Source organism: Dipteris shenzhenensis, chromosome 23 (genome assembly GCF_047967505.1).
Source record: "Dipteris shenzhenensis isolate YYH24624 ecotype China chromosome 23, Dip_SZ_1.0, whole genome shotgun sequence".
Classification (NCBI taxonomy): Eukaryota; Viridiplantae; Streptophyta; class Polypodiopsida; order Gleicheniales; family Dipteridaceae; genus Dipteris; species Dipteris shenzhenensis.
The window spans coordinates 23305977-23321525 of record NC_141618.1 but is presented as its reverse complement, the minus strand read 5'-3'; the positions used below and the strand labels follow the sequence as shown (position 1 = coordinate 23321525).

The 15549-nt window shown below is 40.3% G+C and overlaps 1 protein-coding gene across 1 annotated transcript; it reads left to right on the top strand.

Moving 5' to 3' along the window:
* The first annotated feature begins 14235 nt into the window (after positions 1 to 14235).
* LOC147887130 (uncharacterized) lies at positions 14236 to 15334 on the top strand. The gene is made up of 2 exons (XM_087394014.1): positions 14236 to 14637; positions 15142 to 15334. The coding sequence occupies exons 1-2, from the start codon at positions 14298 to 14300 to the stop codon at positions 15156 to 15158; spliced, it is 357 nt and encodes a 118-aa protein (XP_087250140.1). The 5' UTR covers positions 14236 to 14297; the 3' UTR covers positions 15159 to 15334.
* The last annotated feature ends 215 nt before the right edge of the window (positions 15335 to 15549 follow it).

The following is a 15549-nucleotide window of genomic DNA, read 5'->3' as shown; positions in this document are numbered from 1 at the left end:
ATTAAACATAGTATATGGCTTTAATTTTAACTAATTGAAGTTAGCTCATGATTATTTGGACATCCCACTAAATTGGAAAGCGTGATAAATTCAACTCAAATTTGGTGGCCTAGCCATGTGAATGATGCCTCCATGTGAAGCCATCCATGATTAATTAAGCTTGAGTTTTGATTGAGTGAAGATAACTTATGATTATTTGGATGCATAACTAAAAAAGAAATTGAAGTATAATTCCCCCCACCATGATGGTTTACATGGAATTACCTGTCACAATGGTGATTTTGTAGGTGAATGATGCCACTGGGAAATGTATGGTTTGCAAAATGGCCCTTGTCCCTAAAGGGGACCTCTCATGGACCATATTGACTTTGATTTATTGAGGGTCACTCATACTTATTTGGTCATGCCAATTGATCAAATGGCATGCGCTTGACTAGGAATTATTGAGCTGGTAATACTTAGATGTAAGGCTTATCATAAAGATCACGTTCATCTCTAGATATAACTCTTAGTTCTCCATTCCTCATTGCCTATTTCTCCATTGCTCCCATGTCTGCCATGCTTTCTATTACCAAAGTCATCCCTCTTCTATCTTCTTCTTCCTACAAGGTGGTCACTTTGCATTGCACACTTCTTACGATTCTTTATATTGTGTTTAGGCTTCACGTTCTTAGCAATTCTAAAGAGGGACCTCAAGATTGCTAAATTGTTCTAGATGCACAAAGTTGGCCTACATCTTGTTTTTTTCTTTGGACCACATGTAGGAGTCGATGAAGGAGTTAGCATTATTTTGAAGAGTTTACTCATTTTCCCCCTTTTGCCACTTGAATGTCCTCATCTCCAGCCTCTGCTCCACTATGAATGGAGTCCCTATTTTATTTATGTCTTCCCTCCTTCAAAGGCTTGCATAGTGGGATAGTCTTCCTTTTGAAGTGGAGCTCCACTAGCTGTAAATAATGCAAACATATTTCTCTTTTCTCATATTCTCTTGCCAAATAGTGAATTTGTTTGGACTGCTATAAAATTTTTTTTGTAGTAGACATTGATTTTGTAGTAGTTTATGGGGTGATAAATTTTATAGTTGAGAGTAGATGGTTGACTTGGGATACTATTCAGGTGTTAAGGGATTTCTAATATACCTCTTTGATTCATGTGACAATCTAGTTTTTGATATAGTTAATAGATTTAAGTCCTAAAATGTGCATGTCTTTGTGCAATCGTGAGTATGCTCTAGAAGAGCTAAAAAGTGCCCAAATAGTGCTCAAAACTTGCTAAAAAAGTGCTAAAAAGTTTCCAAAAGTGCTCAAGTAGTGCTAAGAAGTGCATTCCAACCACCATAGTGGTTGGGGTGCTAAGAGGCTTCTAATATAGCCCTTAAATGCATGCGCTGGTCTTGATTTTTATATAGACTAACTCAATAAATTCAAATATAGCTCTTAATTACTAAAAAATAAGTGTCCTTGTGTGATTGTGATCATGCACTAAAAGTGCCCAAAAAGTACTCGAAAAATGCTAAAAAAGTGCATTCCTGTGGTGATTGGATGCTAAGGGATTTCTAATATACCCCTTGAACGAGCCTTGAACACACGTGACAATTTTGATACTATTAACAGACATTAAAAAATATCTTAAATTATAAAATATGATTATCTCTATGCAATCATGAGCATGCACTAAAGGAGGTCAAATATGAGTACCTCTGTGCTCAAATAGTAATGAAAAATTGCTCAAAAGTGTTTAAAAAAGCTCTTAAATTCCTAAATATGAATGTCTTGTGCCATCATGAGCATGTAGAAAAAGAGCTCTAAAATTCTCAAACATGTTTATTTTAAGCACTAAGATAGATCTGGGAAAATAGTGGCTGATTTACTCCTCTTTGCACTAAAAAAGCTATAAAAAAGCCTAAAATTGCTCCCGAGATCTCCAAGGACTAGCATGCGGGTAAGCATGACCATTACATTGGCTTCAAAATAGCCTTAAAAATGCTACAATAGCTCTTTTTCTAAATTAACATGGTGGTCTTACTATGAGGTGAACAAGAGTGGTGGTCATATTGTTAGGTAAAAATCGTCTGCACTATAAGCTAGCACAAGGTTCGTGCACAAGAACTAGTGCAGTGGTCCTACTATTTTGCCAACTTTCATGTCTCATACATTGTATGCCAATCCTACAAAGGTGTGGACTGCCATGTGTCAAGATTTGCATGGCATTAAAAATGACTATATGCCCATCGAGTAAAGGTCTAGAGTGTTGTGTGTCGAACTCTGCACGGTGTTCAAATTGACAATGATAGGTACAAGTTCTAATAGATTGCGTCGCATCATCATGCCAGTGTGGCAATCAATACATCGGAAAAAACCCCACGAGAGCATGAAATTGCCATAAATTTGTAATCTCACCCACCAATGTGGCACAATGTGACCCTTAAAATGCCCCAAAAATAGTTTTGCGATTGCCATACACTTGATCCTGCATGGACCCGGACAATGTGTTTGATGTGTTGTTTAAGAGAAAAACACCATAGATAATGTTGACCTCTTTGTGATATTATGATCTACGCTATGCATTCTTGTACAATTCACGGACCATCCCTCGAGCTAGAGACTATAACTTAGTGGTCGTATACATCCCAAGGCATTTGTACGCTTTCCAATGCATGAGCCAAGTAGTGATGTAAATGGCCTACTATTGCTTCATAGAATGCTCACACTAGTTTCAACACCATAGATTGCATTCTTCCCTCAATGTGTGCATTTGGTGCAATAACTTTTAAGTCTCTTTCCTTCGATGCCTACTCCCTCTGCAAGGCTCATTGCAAGGAGGGATTCATATTGGTGTTATTCCTCCCATTGCAGTTATTCCTCCCTTTGTAAATGTTGCAAAATGTGTCTTCCATTCCTATTTGTATATTTTGCCATTGGTTCCACCCTCAAGTTCAATTATTGAGGCATAATGACTAGCAAGTTCATCTGACATTGAGACACACATAAACCAAAACTTGTTTTAATGAATGAAAATGAATGCTCCATCCTCCTACCAATATTGAATTCTCCTATAAGAACTTGTTTGAAATGAATTATCCTCCCAAACTAAAGACAAAAGTGTGAAATCAATCCAAATATCTATGAAGTCAAAAGATGGATGATAGGAAGATGTATTTCATGGAATTTTAAATCAAATCCATGCTTATATATTTATATAAAATCTTTCGCAAAAGTATAATTGAGATCATTTTATTAGTTTCACACTATTGATAGGATGTAGTGCCCTTTATTTTTTTTCTTTTGAACTTTGAAGTAAAACATGTAAATCCTTGCAAATCTGTCAAACATTTATTTTATTAAGGCATTAAAACTTTTGACACCAACATAAAAGTTTAGCTTCTCAATGAAACTAATCGAAAAAATCATCCATGATGTATTTTCATGCTCCAATAAGTCCAAGAATGAAGATTAATCCTCTTTTTATTTTCTTCAAAGAATGTTGCCAAGTATCTTCTCCAAGCTAGAGGCATGCTGAATCATTGTTCCATCTAGTCACATTGATTGTGAAATGAGCCTTAGGGAGGCCCTCTAATATCTTGTGATCATTAACTCAAACATATTGAAATGGAAAGGGAAACATAGATGAGTAAAGAAGATTGTGTAAAAGACACCCTTAAAAACAAAGAAGTCACGTTTGGCTCAAAAAATCACAAAATTAAAGAAAAAAGACTTGGAGAGGACATAAAATCATGGCAACGATAAAAATGGTGAGACCATGATGGAAAGATAGACCCAAAGGTGAGGAGGACAAAGAAAGAAGACTTGTTCTCTCTCATAAGAAAAAAGAGCTTCAAAATTTGAGGATTCTTGAGAGGAGGAGATGAAAGGGCACCCAAAACTAAGGGAGAGGAAAGAGGAAACTATGGAGATGGAGGGAAGGTGGATGGCAAGGTTTGGTTTCAAGATATTTAGTTCATGTTTGATTGAGAAATTTGGTTTGCAAGATTGAGGAGGCTATACACAAAAAAAGTAGTAGGAGAGGAGAGTATAAGTGGGACAATTTTGTCATACTAAATGAGCCACTTGAATTATCCTCAATAATGGTAGAATACAAAGCATCAACCAAAGTAATTTGGTTGTAAGACTTCTATCAGAAATCTTTTAGGAGAACCTACAGTGCTCTATTTGGACAATATAAGCAACATTCAACTCACGAGGAACCTAGTGTTTCATAACAAAGCAAAGCACATTGAAATACATTACCATTCATCCGATGAAGAAACCTTAGTGAAAGGAAATTTAGATCTTGTTCATTGTCCTAGACAAAAATAGGTAACAAATATAATCACAAAGGCTTCCCCTTGATACTCATACTTCAACAATAGCTTGATCTTCACCAGTTACAACAAGAGAGGAATGTGTTGGTCAAGTTGTAGAACAAGTGAAAGAAATGAATGAATTTTGTGATTCATAGGGCCTTCCCAAAAGGTTGGTAGGGCTAGAAGTAGAAGCAACAACAAAAAATAGTAGTAGTAGAAGAGAGGAGGAGGAGGAAGGATTACGAGTAAAGCAATCGTGGAGAATGGATTAGAGAGAGAGAGAGAGAGAGAGAGAGAGAGAGAGAGAGAGAGGGGTTGGAATGAAATAGTAAATCGAACTTGGACCAAATAGGCACCATTCTCTTTCTTTATATAGACTTCAATTGCATAGTTACTAAGCTTAGGCACATATTGCAATTTTGATTGCTACCGTATGCTCATCATATCCAAAACAAAATCCAAATAATGCAATTTAAGAGATGGCGTTTTGGTTACTCTCTTTTGTAGAGGATCATATGTGAAGTTTTATATATTCAGGATGTTATTAATCATAATATAGTGTACATGTAGTATGTGTATGCACTCTTCTCCTCTCTCTCTCTCTCTCTCCCATCTCTTCTAGTATGATTTATGTGGAATCACCATGGCAATGCCTCCAAAGGGAAGATGGGCTTTAAGTGTTGCTTGAAATGCGCTTTTTTAACTTCGTTCTTGCAATGTTTATGAAGTAAGGTTTATTTCCTTTTTTATTGAGATGTGTAAACTCTTTTCACATTTTCTCAAGGGAATTTGCAACTGGACACAGTTTTTTTAAAAAAATATTTATAGAAAGAACATGTCAATTGTATTAAAGGGGTGGGTTCCTCCCCTTAAAAAAACCCAGTACAACAGAAAGACAATAACAAAAAGAACAGCCAAAGCATAGGGTAGTCAGCCCGAGGCCTACACAGATATGCCTTAGGGGGGTCACTCACAAATATGTAAGCATAGAAGATGGGTTCAACAGAAGGGATTTTCAAAGTCATTTTTTGCACACTTTTTACATACACAAGGGTACCATGTAAAGGGGGCATTCACAGAGATTGAATAGAAAAAGGGTGTGTTTTATTCATGAAAAATTCAAAGATAAGGGACTTTTAAATCAATCCTTGAACGCATGTGATATAGAGGATGTACATATAGTCAACCCCCCGAGAGATATACCCAAGTTAACTCAAAGCAAATGTTGCACCACCTCTAGGAGGATCTCACTAGTAATGCCATCCTTAGACCCAATCACCTTTCCAATATCTTGGAGGAGCAATGAAGTCTCTTCCATGAAGGAACCAACTGCTCCATTCCATGAGGATTTCTCCGAGAACACCAACCGATTCCTCAGAGTCCATATGACCACCCTCACGATAGCCCTGAGATATGGCCAAGCAAACCAAGCATCCCGAAAATTCAACCACTTCCTGATACCTTTTCTATATAAAGTCTTGGCATAAGATTTTTAAAGTAGCCAATGAGTTATCATCTTGTACAACCCTACCCCACCAAATTGGTTCTAAAAGCCTAGCATCACCGCAGAGCCGATGTTTGCCCCTTCACTTTAAGTGATATCCCCCAACTTCTAGGCTCTAACCAAACCATCCACCAAATTAGAACCTTTGATTTTAATTGGAAAAGAGGAAAAAATCTTGTCATACCAAGGCATATTGGCCCAAGATCCAACACTAATACCTTTGGCTTGCTCAATGAACCATTCACCCATTTGTACCCAAGGCACATCCACCTTAAAAGGCTTAGGCATCCATTTGCATATCAAGGATCTATTTTTGACCTCTACATCTACCAACCCCACTCCACCTTTACTCTTTGGTGTCTATAACACATCCCAAGCAATATAGTGAATCTTTCGTTGTCCACTTTCCTCAACCCATAGAAATGCCCTAACCAATTCTCCACCTCTATCCAATGATATTTTTAAAAGTTCTAGACTGAGGCAAGATAATTGTAGAGGCTACTAGGACATGTTGCAGAATCAAGAAACGGGCATTCCACCCCAACGAGAGACCAGGCCAAAAGAGTAATTTTTGTTTAAGTTTATTCTTGAACCAATCAAATCTTTGTCTAAGGGATATTCCTAAGCCAATTGGTAAATATCTAAAAACTTCACCTCTCCTTACCCATTGCACCCCAAGATCCTTCAGCCATTGAGGCAGCTCATTCTGATCCGTTCTGAAACCAAAGGTTTCGACCAAGCTACACTGGGATCCTGACACCAGGAAAAACTTCTGTATCACCCAGCTAGGATTCTGCAAACCTCTTTTGCAGGTGATCCCGGCATGTGATAAGAATGGCTACCCCCCCCTCCACCTCGAGGAACATTTGACAAAAGACTTATACCCAGCTCTAGTGAAGGAGAACCCAACAAGTCTTTTTATCGCAACATCCTCTAAGGTTCCACGAAGAAACACTGACCATGCTATTCCCAGCCTTCAAATCAATGTTGGGAAAAGACTTTGTAAGCATCTTTGAACAATGAGAAACGGTTCTCCTTTCTTGCTCTCGAGCTTCTTGCCAAGTCTTTGATCCTCTTTGAAATCTTAGAGGCTTGTGTCTTCTCCTTCGGCCTAGAATGACCTTCTGCATTCCTCTCTTCCAAAACCCATTTTTTGTGATATGCCTAAGGAACATGTCACCGAAAAGAATCACCTTCTTACATTGGAACGGGTCTAGCGTATGTTCTTGCAAACCTCACATAGTTGTCAAACCACCATATTTGTCATCATAGATATCTTGTTGATGATGATTGTGTCTACCGCAAGTAAAGCAGAGTAGCGTTTATCGGAATTGGCAAGTGCGCTACAAAACATATCGTTCTTCTTTGGAAGGGCGAATAGATGATGGACTGTTGTTGCTAGGTGGCTCAAGCGTAGTGGTGCAACACTAGTTGTTGTTGACAGAACTATGGATTTTTTGTGCAAAACATGATTGTATGTAATGTACTTGATCATGAATGTCTTACCTGAGCCTGGTGTTCTACAAACAATGTGTAGCCCTGCTTCTATCTTGAAGATGTTTTTGTAGATAGCACTTTGATCTTCTGTTAGCGTACTATCTCCCATGCCTTTGAATTCGTCTAGTAGTTGTAGAATCCTGATTCGGCTCCTCTCGAGTGTGTTGTCGCTCCCATCCTCACAAATGGTCAGAGAAGTATTATCCATGGCTCGCAGAGGGCTCTTTAAACAAATTGGTTTCTAAGGTTGTCGCAAACAGAGTCCAAGAGGAGCAGGCTAGTGGGGGTACTCGTCTGTCAAAACTCAGATGAGGATCAGCAACAATAGCAACCCCCGCTCATAGACACGAACGCCACGCACGCTTTCCACCTTCAAGTCACAAAGCTAATAGACATAATCTACTCTACAAGCATGGGTCTGGTGTTCCTCGATTCGACAATTGCCAAGAGTCAGGCAATCTATTCAAAGGAGTGTCTTCATGGTTAATTGCAACATGAAAGTAAAAAAAGCAAGGAAGAAGACAACAAGAAAGTACCTGGATCAGGTACTCCAAGGTGGTGCAAAGACTTTGACAAGAAAGAGATTATGAAGAAAGTGTATTAATAACTAAGAGAGAAGCTATAAATCTCCACTTTCCATTATATTATTACTATAAAGCCTTTCAAATTTAGAGTTACTTCTTGAAAAGCTAGATTGACATTAACGGTACAGATCATGACACATGGACGAAGGAGGGCTAAAAAAATCCAAACACCTCTTAAGGATGCCTACCGTAAAAATTTAGGGGAGTCCAAAAGCTGAGTCAACTGCCACCTTGTGCCCATGATAAGAGATTTCTTGGGCAGGCAACTTTGGTTGCCCAAGTTTGGACACCCATTTTTCAACCAATCAAATTCAAGTACAGGATCATTTCCCATTAAATGCTCCCTTTTTATAAAGATTCTTGCTTGGGCGGTGTGTAACCCCCCTACCCATTGAAGACTCTCCAAAGCTTTTCTTGGGTGCCCACAAGTTGGGCACCTCTGTGGCACTTGCCCTAAGATGGAACTCTCCTTGTAAAAAACAAATAAGCTCCTCGCTTTGCAAGCCGCTCAAGCTACGGGTTGATTACCTCAAAAGGAATCTCGCATACAACAGCATGCTCCTTCCTTTGTTCAATCTTTTGACATGATTTACAATTTCCCTAGCAAAATGCCTATGAGAGCTAAATCATGTAGTTATTCTTTCTTCATTCATTCTAACCTTAGGGTGTTTACACACTTGGCCCACCGTGGGCATGCCCAAGGTTCATGGACAGGCAAGATTTCCCGCCCATGGTGGAGATGCATTGAATGAAGGTTGGGCAGGCTTGGGTGCTCATAGTGAGTAAACATCCTTACGAACACTCTAGTCTTCTGACATGATTTGTAATCCCTTTGTCAGAGTTATGATTAGAGAACCAAATAATGGGATAAAAATTTCATGTTTCTGGCCTGCCGTAGAGTAGGTCTTAGTGAAGGCATTGCATTAGAAGAGAAAATGGGCCTTTTGTTTTAAAAAATAAATCTATAATTCTTGGATTGGTCCAAGTTTCACTTAATGTTTCTTTCCTCCATATTTTTAGCACTGCCTTCCAGACAGCACTATCATTACACTTTTCTTTAAAAAGTTTCCCACACCATTTTTCATCACATGGCCCCCTACTATTTTGGTTCTTTCTCTCTCACACACACACACTCAATCACTCTCTCTCTCTCTCTCTCACACACACACACATGCACTCAATCACTCACTCTCACTCACTCTCTCTCTCTCTCTCTTTCTCTTTCACGGAGTTTGTAAATCATTTCGAACTTTCCTATACACGGGCTTCCATCACAGGTGTTGCATTCATTCATCTTGACAATTGTTTTCCTTTGACATAACTAATGAAGGCAGTGCTCATGAGTACTTGTACTCACTTGTTCTACTCTCTCTCTCTCCCCCCCCCTCTCTCTCTCTCTTACACACACACACACATAGACACACACACATGCTTCCCCCTCCACCCCTCCTCCCTCGTAATCTTTCCTCCTCCCTCTCTTCTACTAGTGTCTTTTACTTCAGCTTCTGGTTCCACTAACCTTTTCGACAGGCCTTATGAATGACAAAAGTCATTCACCTTGTTTAATGATTTTATCTACTTTTATCTTTTAGTCTATTATGGTTTGTACACTTTAATGGCATCTTAAAGACTAGATTCTTCTCATATTTATACCTAGGTTGTTTCTATAAAATTGATAAAGATGACACATTTTGATATTTTATTATTTTTAAATTTGTGAAGGTTTTTTAAAACCATCTAGAAACAAACCAAAATATTCTATGAAAACATTCACCATTATATGATAATGTTATATACGTGAACAAGACAAGGCTCCTGAGAGTGTAGGTCCCATTTTAGGTGTCTCATGTGTATTTTAGGAGGGACAAGTAGTAGCAATAGCAGGAGTAGTAGTAGTGGGATTAGAGGGGAAATGCCCATTGGAGCGAATTCTCCAATGTTGAGGGCCTATAGGGGGCTAACCTTGAGTGTGACGAGAGACTTGTCCATTGCTAGCTCGAAATTTTGGGTTGTAGTGCCATTTCAAGTTGTGACAACATTAACATTCAAGCGTGACGACATGAGGGAAAAGCCCACGGAGGCATTTCTCAAGAGTGGGAGGCCTTACAGATTGTCAGGATTTTCATTATCATGAATGGGTTTTGGCCACCTCTGCATTTTGTGAATCTTCTCGTATGATGGAAACCCATGATTCATCTTCCAACGAGATTTGAGATACCAGTATGATGTTGATGTCCACCGACTCTACAGATTTGGTCTTCCTTGAAATCAGAGTGATCTGAGGGAAATACGACAATGCCCACCCACGGAAGGCATTTCCCCAAAGTCAAGGTCCTGGAGCCGCCATTGATTGCAACAACAGGCTCAACTTCTAGTGGCCAGCTCAAACAAGGCCATCTTCCAAGACTGATGGCGATGTTAGGGGCTGGGAAATCTGACACTGACAGCTACTGCGTGAGGATGTATTTTCCAAAAGTTAAGATTGTACGATTAGTTGGCTCAACATAAATTCTAGACCTTAAGGAAGAAGCTTTGAGGGCCAATTCCCGGCTAGGAAATGCCGACCACATGCATTTTTCGGACACCGATGCATGGCAGATCACAGGGGTGGACTAACGTGTGTCATTGGCATTGGCATTTTTTTGGTTAGTGTGCCACAGTTAGTTTAGTTCCCATTTTGTGAGTGGTAATATTGGTGGCATGTGCGAGTTGTGACATGTTGTGGATTTCAATTCATTGGCGTGTAATCAAGTGACACGTGTATAGCTAGCTCATTTGAATTACATGTGATTCTATTATTTGGGATGTGGGCCTTTTCTCTAGAGGGGCTCCTCAGGTGGTGCGTTATGCTGGTCTGTATCTGATGCGCCTTGTTGTTCTTTGCTGGTGCATTTTTGCTATGGAGGGGCCTCTAATGATGCGCTTATTTTTCTGGTTTTCTTTTTCCATGGAGGGGTCTATGGGGATTCCTATGTTCTTTTGAGCATTTGCGATTCGAAGCTGTTTGTTGGTGGTAAATGGTATGGATTCTCTCGAGGATCATCCTTGTTTCTCGCTTAGTTTGAGTGAGGAGGAGGTTAAAGGCAATTTGGTTCCTGGAAGTGGTGTTGTTGCTTGTCCGGCTAGCGAAGGTGTTAATCTGGTTGCTTGCTTGGACAATGGGAGTGATGCGGTCATTTATCTTGGTTTGGGAGGTGGTAGGTGTAGCATGGATGAGGATTTTTGCGATCGAGGTGGTAAGTTTTTGTGGTTTCTGTGTTTGGATTTTGTGTTTTGTCTGTGTTTTATGGTTTTGTCTGTGTTTTTCAGGTATTGTTGTTGCTGGTGCTGTTTCTTCTGAAGGTGGTGCTTCTGGTTTTCTACCGTGGGATGCTAGTTTGGAGAGGGAGGTTGAGGAAGGAGGTCTAAACCATAGTGTCAAAAAGGATAATTGGGTGAGGCAGAGATTTGCTGCATGGAGGGCTGTGGAAGGTGTCGACATGTCAGTTAAGTTTGAGGATCTAGATATGAGGATTTTTGCGGACATGCTATGTAAGTTTATCATTCAAGTGTGCAATTCAAGTGTGCAAGAAGAAAGGTGAGGGGGGGCTTTATCCGCATACTACACTTATGGTGCTTTTTAAGTCTTTTAATCAGATTACAAGGAGGGCTCAAGAGGTGTGTCTTGCTGCTAGTAGCTACTGGTACTGTTCACTATCTTTAATAATCCTTTGCTCATGAAGTCTCAGTTATCTTTGACCAATGCAATGAACCGTTGTGTTTGGGTTGATGGTTTGAAACCTTCAAAGGTTGTGGGTTTGAAGGATGAGATACTTGTGTTGAATGATGTTGATTTTAATTTTTTCATCCTCAAGGCCTCCAGAAGTGATTCACTTTTTATCTTCTGTTATGGTTTGCTGTTCAGGGGGTGGAAGCAAACTCTAGTATCCAATGAGCACAATTTGTTCGCGGTTCTGATGGTTTTGGTGAGTTCCTAGAGTAAGTATTGTTTTTTAATTTTGTTTTTGGTTTGTGTAGGTTTGATGAATGGTTGACAAAGAATCATGCTCTATGTTTGTCAAGCATTACAAGGCCGGACATCTTTGGACACCGTTGAAGTCTTATGAAGGAGACTTTGTGTTTATATGTCTGATCAACTAATGTGACATATGCCTGCCATGGTTGCAGGTGATGATAATCTTCTTTATGTGTTTCTGCAGAGCCAATTGACAATCCTCGAATAGTGGTATGGGTTTTTGTTTGAGCCAGTTTGTTTTGTTTGCTTCATATGATTTGAGTTTGTATGTGTTGTTTTGTTTTAGATCTGGTATAATTGCAATAGAGCAGGTGTGAAGACTCTAAAAGGCATTGTTTCTTGCATGTTGGACACTATTAGTGGAGGTTTGAAGGGTAAATTTACTAATAACAGTTTGAGGAGTACTGTTTTTAGTAGGCTTGCATTTGCTAGTATTCCTTCGGATGTAGTGACCCAGTTTTCTGGTGATAGATGTCTTTCATCCTTGCAGAAGTATGGTGCTACTGAAGACATTCAGATGCGTGCATTTGAGAGTCTTATTGTTTGCAAGGCCTTATGATGCGAGTGTTAAGAGAAGAACTTATGATTCCATCTTAGGGGAACGTATGGCCAAGTTTTCGGTAGTAGTTGATGGTGTTTTGGTGGTTGTTGGTGATGGAAATTAGTTGTCTGGTTCTTTAGTTTTTGGTTGTGGAGGTAATATGTAGGTTGTTGGTTTTGGTGGCGAGATTGTTGGTAAGATGCAGGTTGGTTGTGGTGTTCCCAAGTTAATTGTTTTGGAGGTTTCTGTTGATGGAGGCTCATCGACGGCAGCTGGTGGTGGTTCTGATGTTTCTAGTGACATTTTTTTTTGGTGGATTTGTTCGTGTTTCTTATGCTGCTGGTTCACATGTTACTAGTGTTTCTGTTTCTGTTGGTTCTCCTATTGCTGCTATGCCAGTTAGAGTGGGAGTTAAGACTTTGAAGGATGTATCACATTTTATCGAGGTTCTTGAAGAGGATGATGACTTTCTACAGGAAATGGCTCGCTGTTGCCCTGACGGGTTTGATTCTTTTGTGGATTCTGCTAGCGGTGGTGGAGGATCTGGTAGCTATAGTGTTTCAAGATCTTTCAAAGGTTGTGTTCTCAATTTCTATGGTGGTGGCGGTGTTGTGGAGGGATTGGGAAAGAAGATGTAATTGGGAGGGATGAAGTTTTTGTAATCAATATTAGTTTGGTCTAGTTTAGTGGCCGGTTGGCTTATGACTTTGTATCATGCCATTTTTGGCAGTTTTTGGTGAGATGTACCTGCTGTAGCAGGTTTCATCTAGCTAATAAAATGTTGTGGTATGTTTTCACACGTGGATGATTTTAATTGGTTATTTTTGTTATTGAATGCTTATGTGTCAGTTGGAGGTTAAGTCTGCTGATTTTTTTCTAAGGGGAATGATTGACTTGTCGGTCTGTGGTTAATTTTTTATTTTGCGGTGGGTTTTTGGCTTGTCGTGAGGTAGGTCTTAGTGAAGACGATTCTAAGAAGAAAAATTGTCATTTTTTGATCTTCAGAAAATAATGAGCTATCTTATGATCCACTTACTATTTCTTTTCTACAAATCCTCCGTATTTTTAGCCACTCTCTCTCTCTCCCTCCGTCCCTCCCCCCCCCTCCTCTCTCTCTCTTTCAATTCATCTCTCCAATTGTCATTTCGGTGGGTTTTTACTTGGGCCACCACTAGAGAGTTTTATGAAACTCTAAAACCATGTGGCACATTCGAAGCCGCTAGATCAACTGAACTATTATTAGCTATTTACAATAGTCCATATAGCGGCCAAATATACTTAGCAACTGGCCAAGTAACTTGGGTGTTTTCCTGTAAATCAAGATCGTGAGATCCGACGGGCTGGGATTTATTTCCAGGAAAGCTGAACTATCATGCAGGCACCCTCAGCAAACTCAGCAAGCTGCACTATCATGCATGCACTCGAAGCGCTGGAATGAGGCACTGAGCAAGCTGGCGATGAAACCGGTGAAGATATGTCACACTTAAACAGGACACCATGCGATGGCGATCCAGAGGTGGGGACTCGGGAAGGAGGAGCTTGCTTGCTTTTGGCAGGCTTACTCTTGTCATCTTGTTGCACGAAGCTGAGAGTTGCGCATCTTGGCACGTGACTCAGAGCCCGATAAGACGCTGGAACCGTTGGATTTGGCAGCCTCGTGAAAGCCTGATGGAGCATCGTGAAAAGGCTGGAAAGAATTGGACGTTGCATCTGTACGTAGCACATGATATGGCCGTGATTACAAGAATCTAAATTCCAGATTGCGAGGCTCCGACCCGCAGAGCGATCAATATTGACGATGTCGCCAGCAAAGCTTACATATCTGCATCCCAGAACAGCTCCCACAGGCTCATATGGATGCTTCCTCTGCTCGCTTGCTCCTCCTCATCGCTCTATTCATCTCCTACATGCCTGCATTTGCCGTCTCCGACTGCCATCTCCAACAATACCTCAGCTCTGGCATCCTAAACTGCTCCAGCGCAGTCACTCCTGGCTCCCTGATACCGCCAAACAGCGCTTGTTGCACTGCTTTGGCGACCCAACTCTCGGCTAACGCTACAGATGTTTGTACTCAGATCCAATGCCTCGTGGACAAGCTCCCTGGCCTCGTGGGTTTGAAGGAAATGTTGCGCATCCCTAGAAGCTGTGGCCTATGCAGGAAGAGCTCGCGCATTCGAGATGCACCATGCGCTGGTGAGAACTCTCTCGCGCGTCTGAGCAAAAGCTCCTTGAAGTTCTCTGTGTTTGAGCGGATGTTTCAGACATTTTTTCGATGATCGATAAAGTTTTCGTGCGTTGCAATGCTGAAAGGCGAATCTGCGAGTATTTTCATACACTGCTTGTCCTTTCTCTGTGAATCCTCACATACATCTGCTGCGAAGTGACTTTCTCTTTGAATTCTCTACTTACAATGACACATACAGTCTGCTCTCTCTCTCAGACTACTTCACAAAACTTAAGCTCCTCTCTGTATATTACGTTGATTGATAATCTGATCGAATTCTTCACATGCACTGCTGCACAAGCTGCCCTGTGAATCGTTCACACACATACCTGTTGCGTGAGTTGCTTTTTGTAAATTCTCTTCTTACGTTTTCACATACATTGTTGCATAAGCTGATAATACTTCAACGCTGCGCATAAGCTCCTTTTTCTCTCTGCATATTGCAAATTGAATGCCTTTTGGTGTGTTTTCAGGGCATACTCTATGCTGAGAGAAACATTTTCCAGCCGTGACAAGAGACGGCAAGTCCCTGCGAGATGACTTTTTTTTTCAGCATGCTTTCAGCAAGGGTTCGTTATAACTCAGTTGCGAACATTCTATATTTACTTTGTGGTACTTTGCTTCGACGAACATACGGAGTTGTTTTTTTTTTCCCATTTTGAAATAGAAGAACTATATTTAACATGGACCTAGCGTGCATGGTCTTGTCATTCTCTCTCTCTCTCTCTCTCTATGTACACACACAAATAGTCACTATTTTATAAAAATAAAACTACAAACTTTATAACGATATGCCTAGTTGGTTGAAAATCGAAGAAACCGGAGAGCGCCTCTTAGGTCCGTCATCTGGAGTACAGGGAAGCATGGAGTACTAGGAGGTA

Coding starts and splice junctions, on each gene's coding strand:
- LOC147887130 (XM_087394014.1), top strand. CDS start 14,298: ATGGATGCTTCCTCTGCTCGCTTGCTCCTCCTCATCGCTCTATTCATC.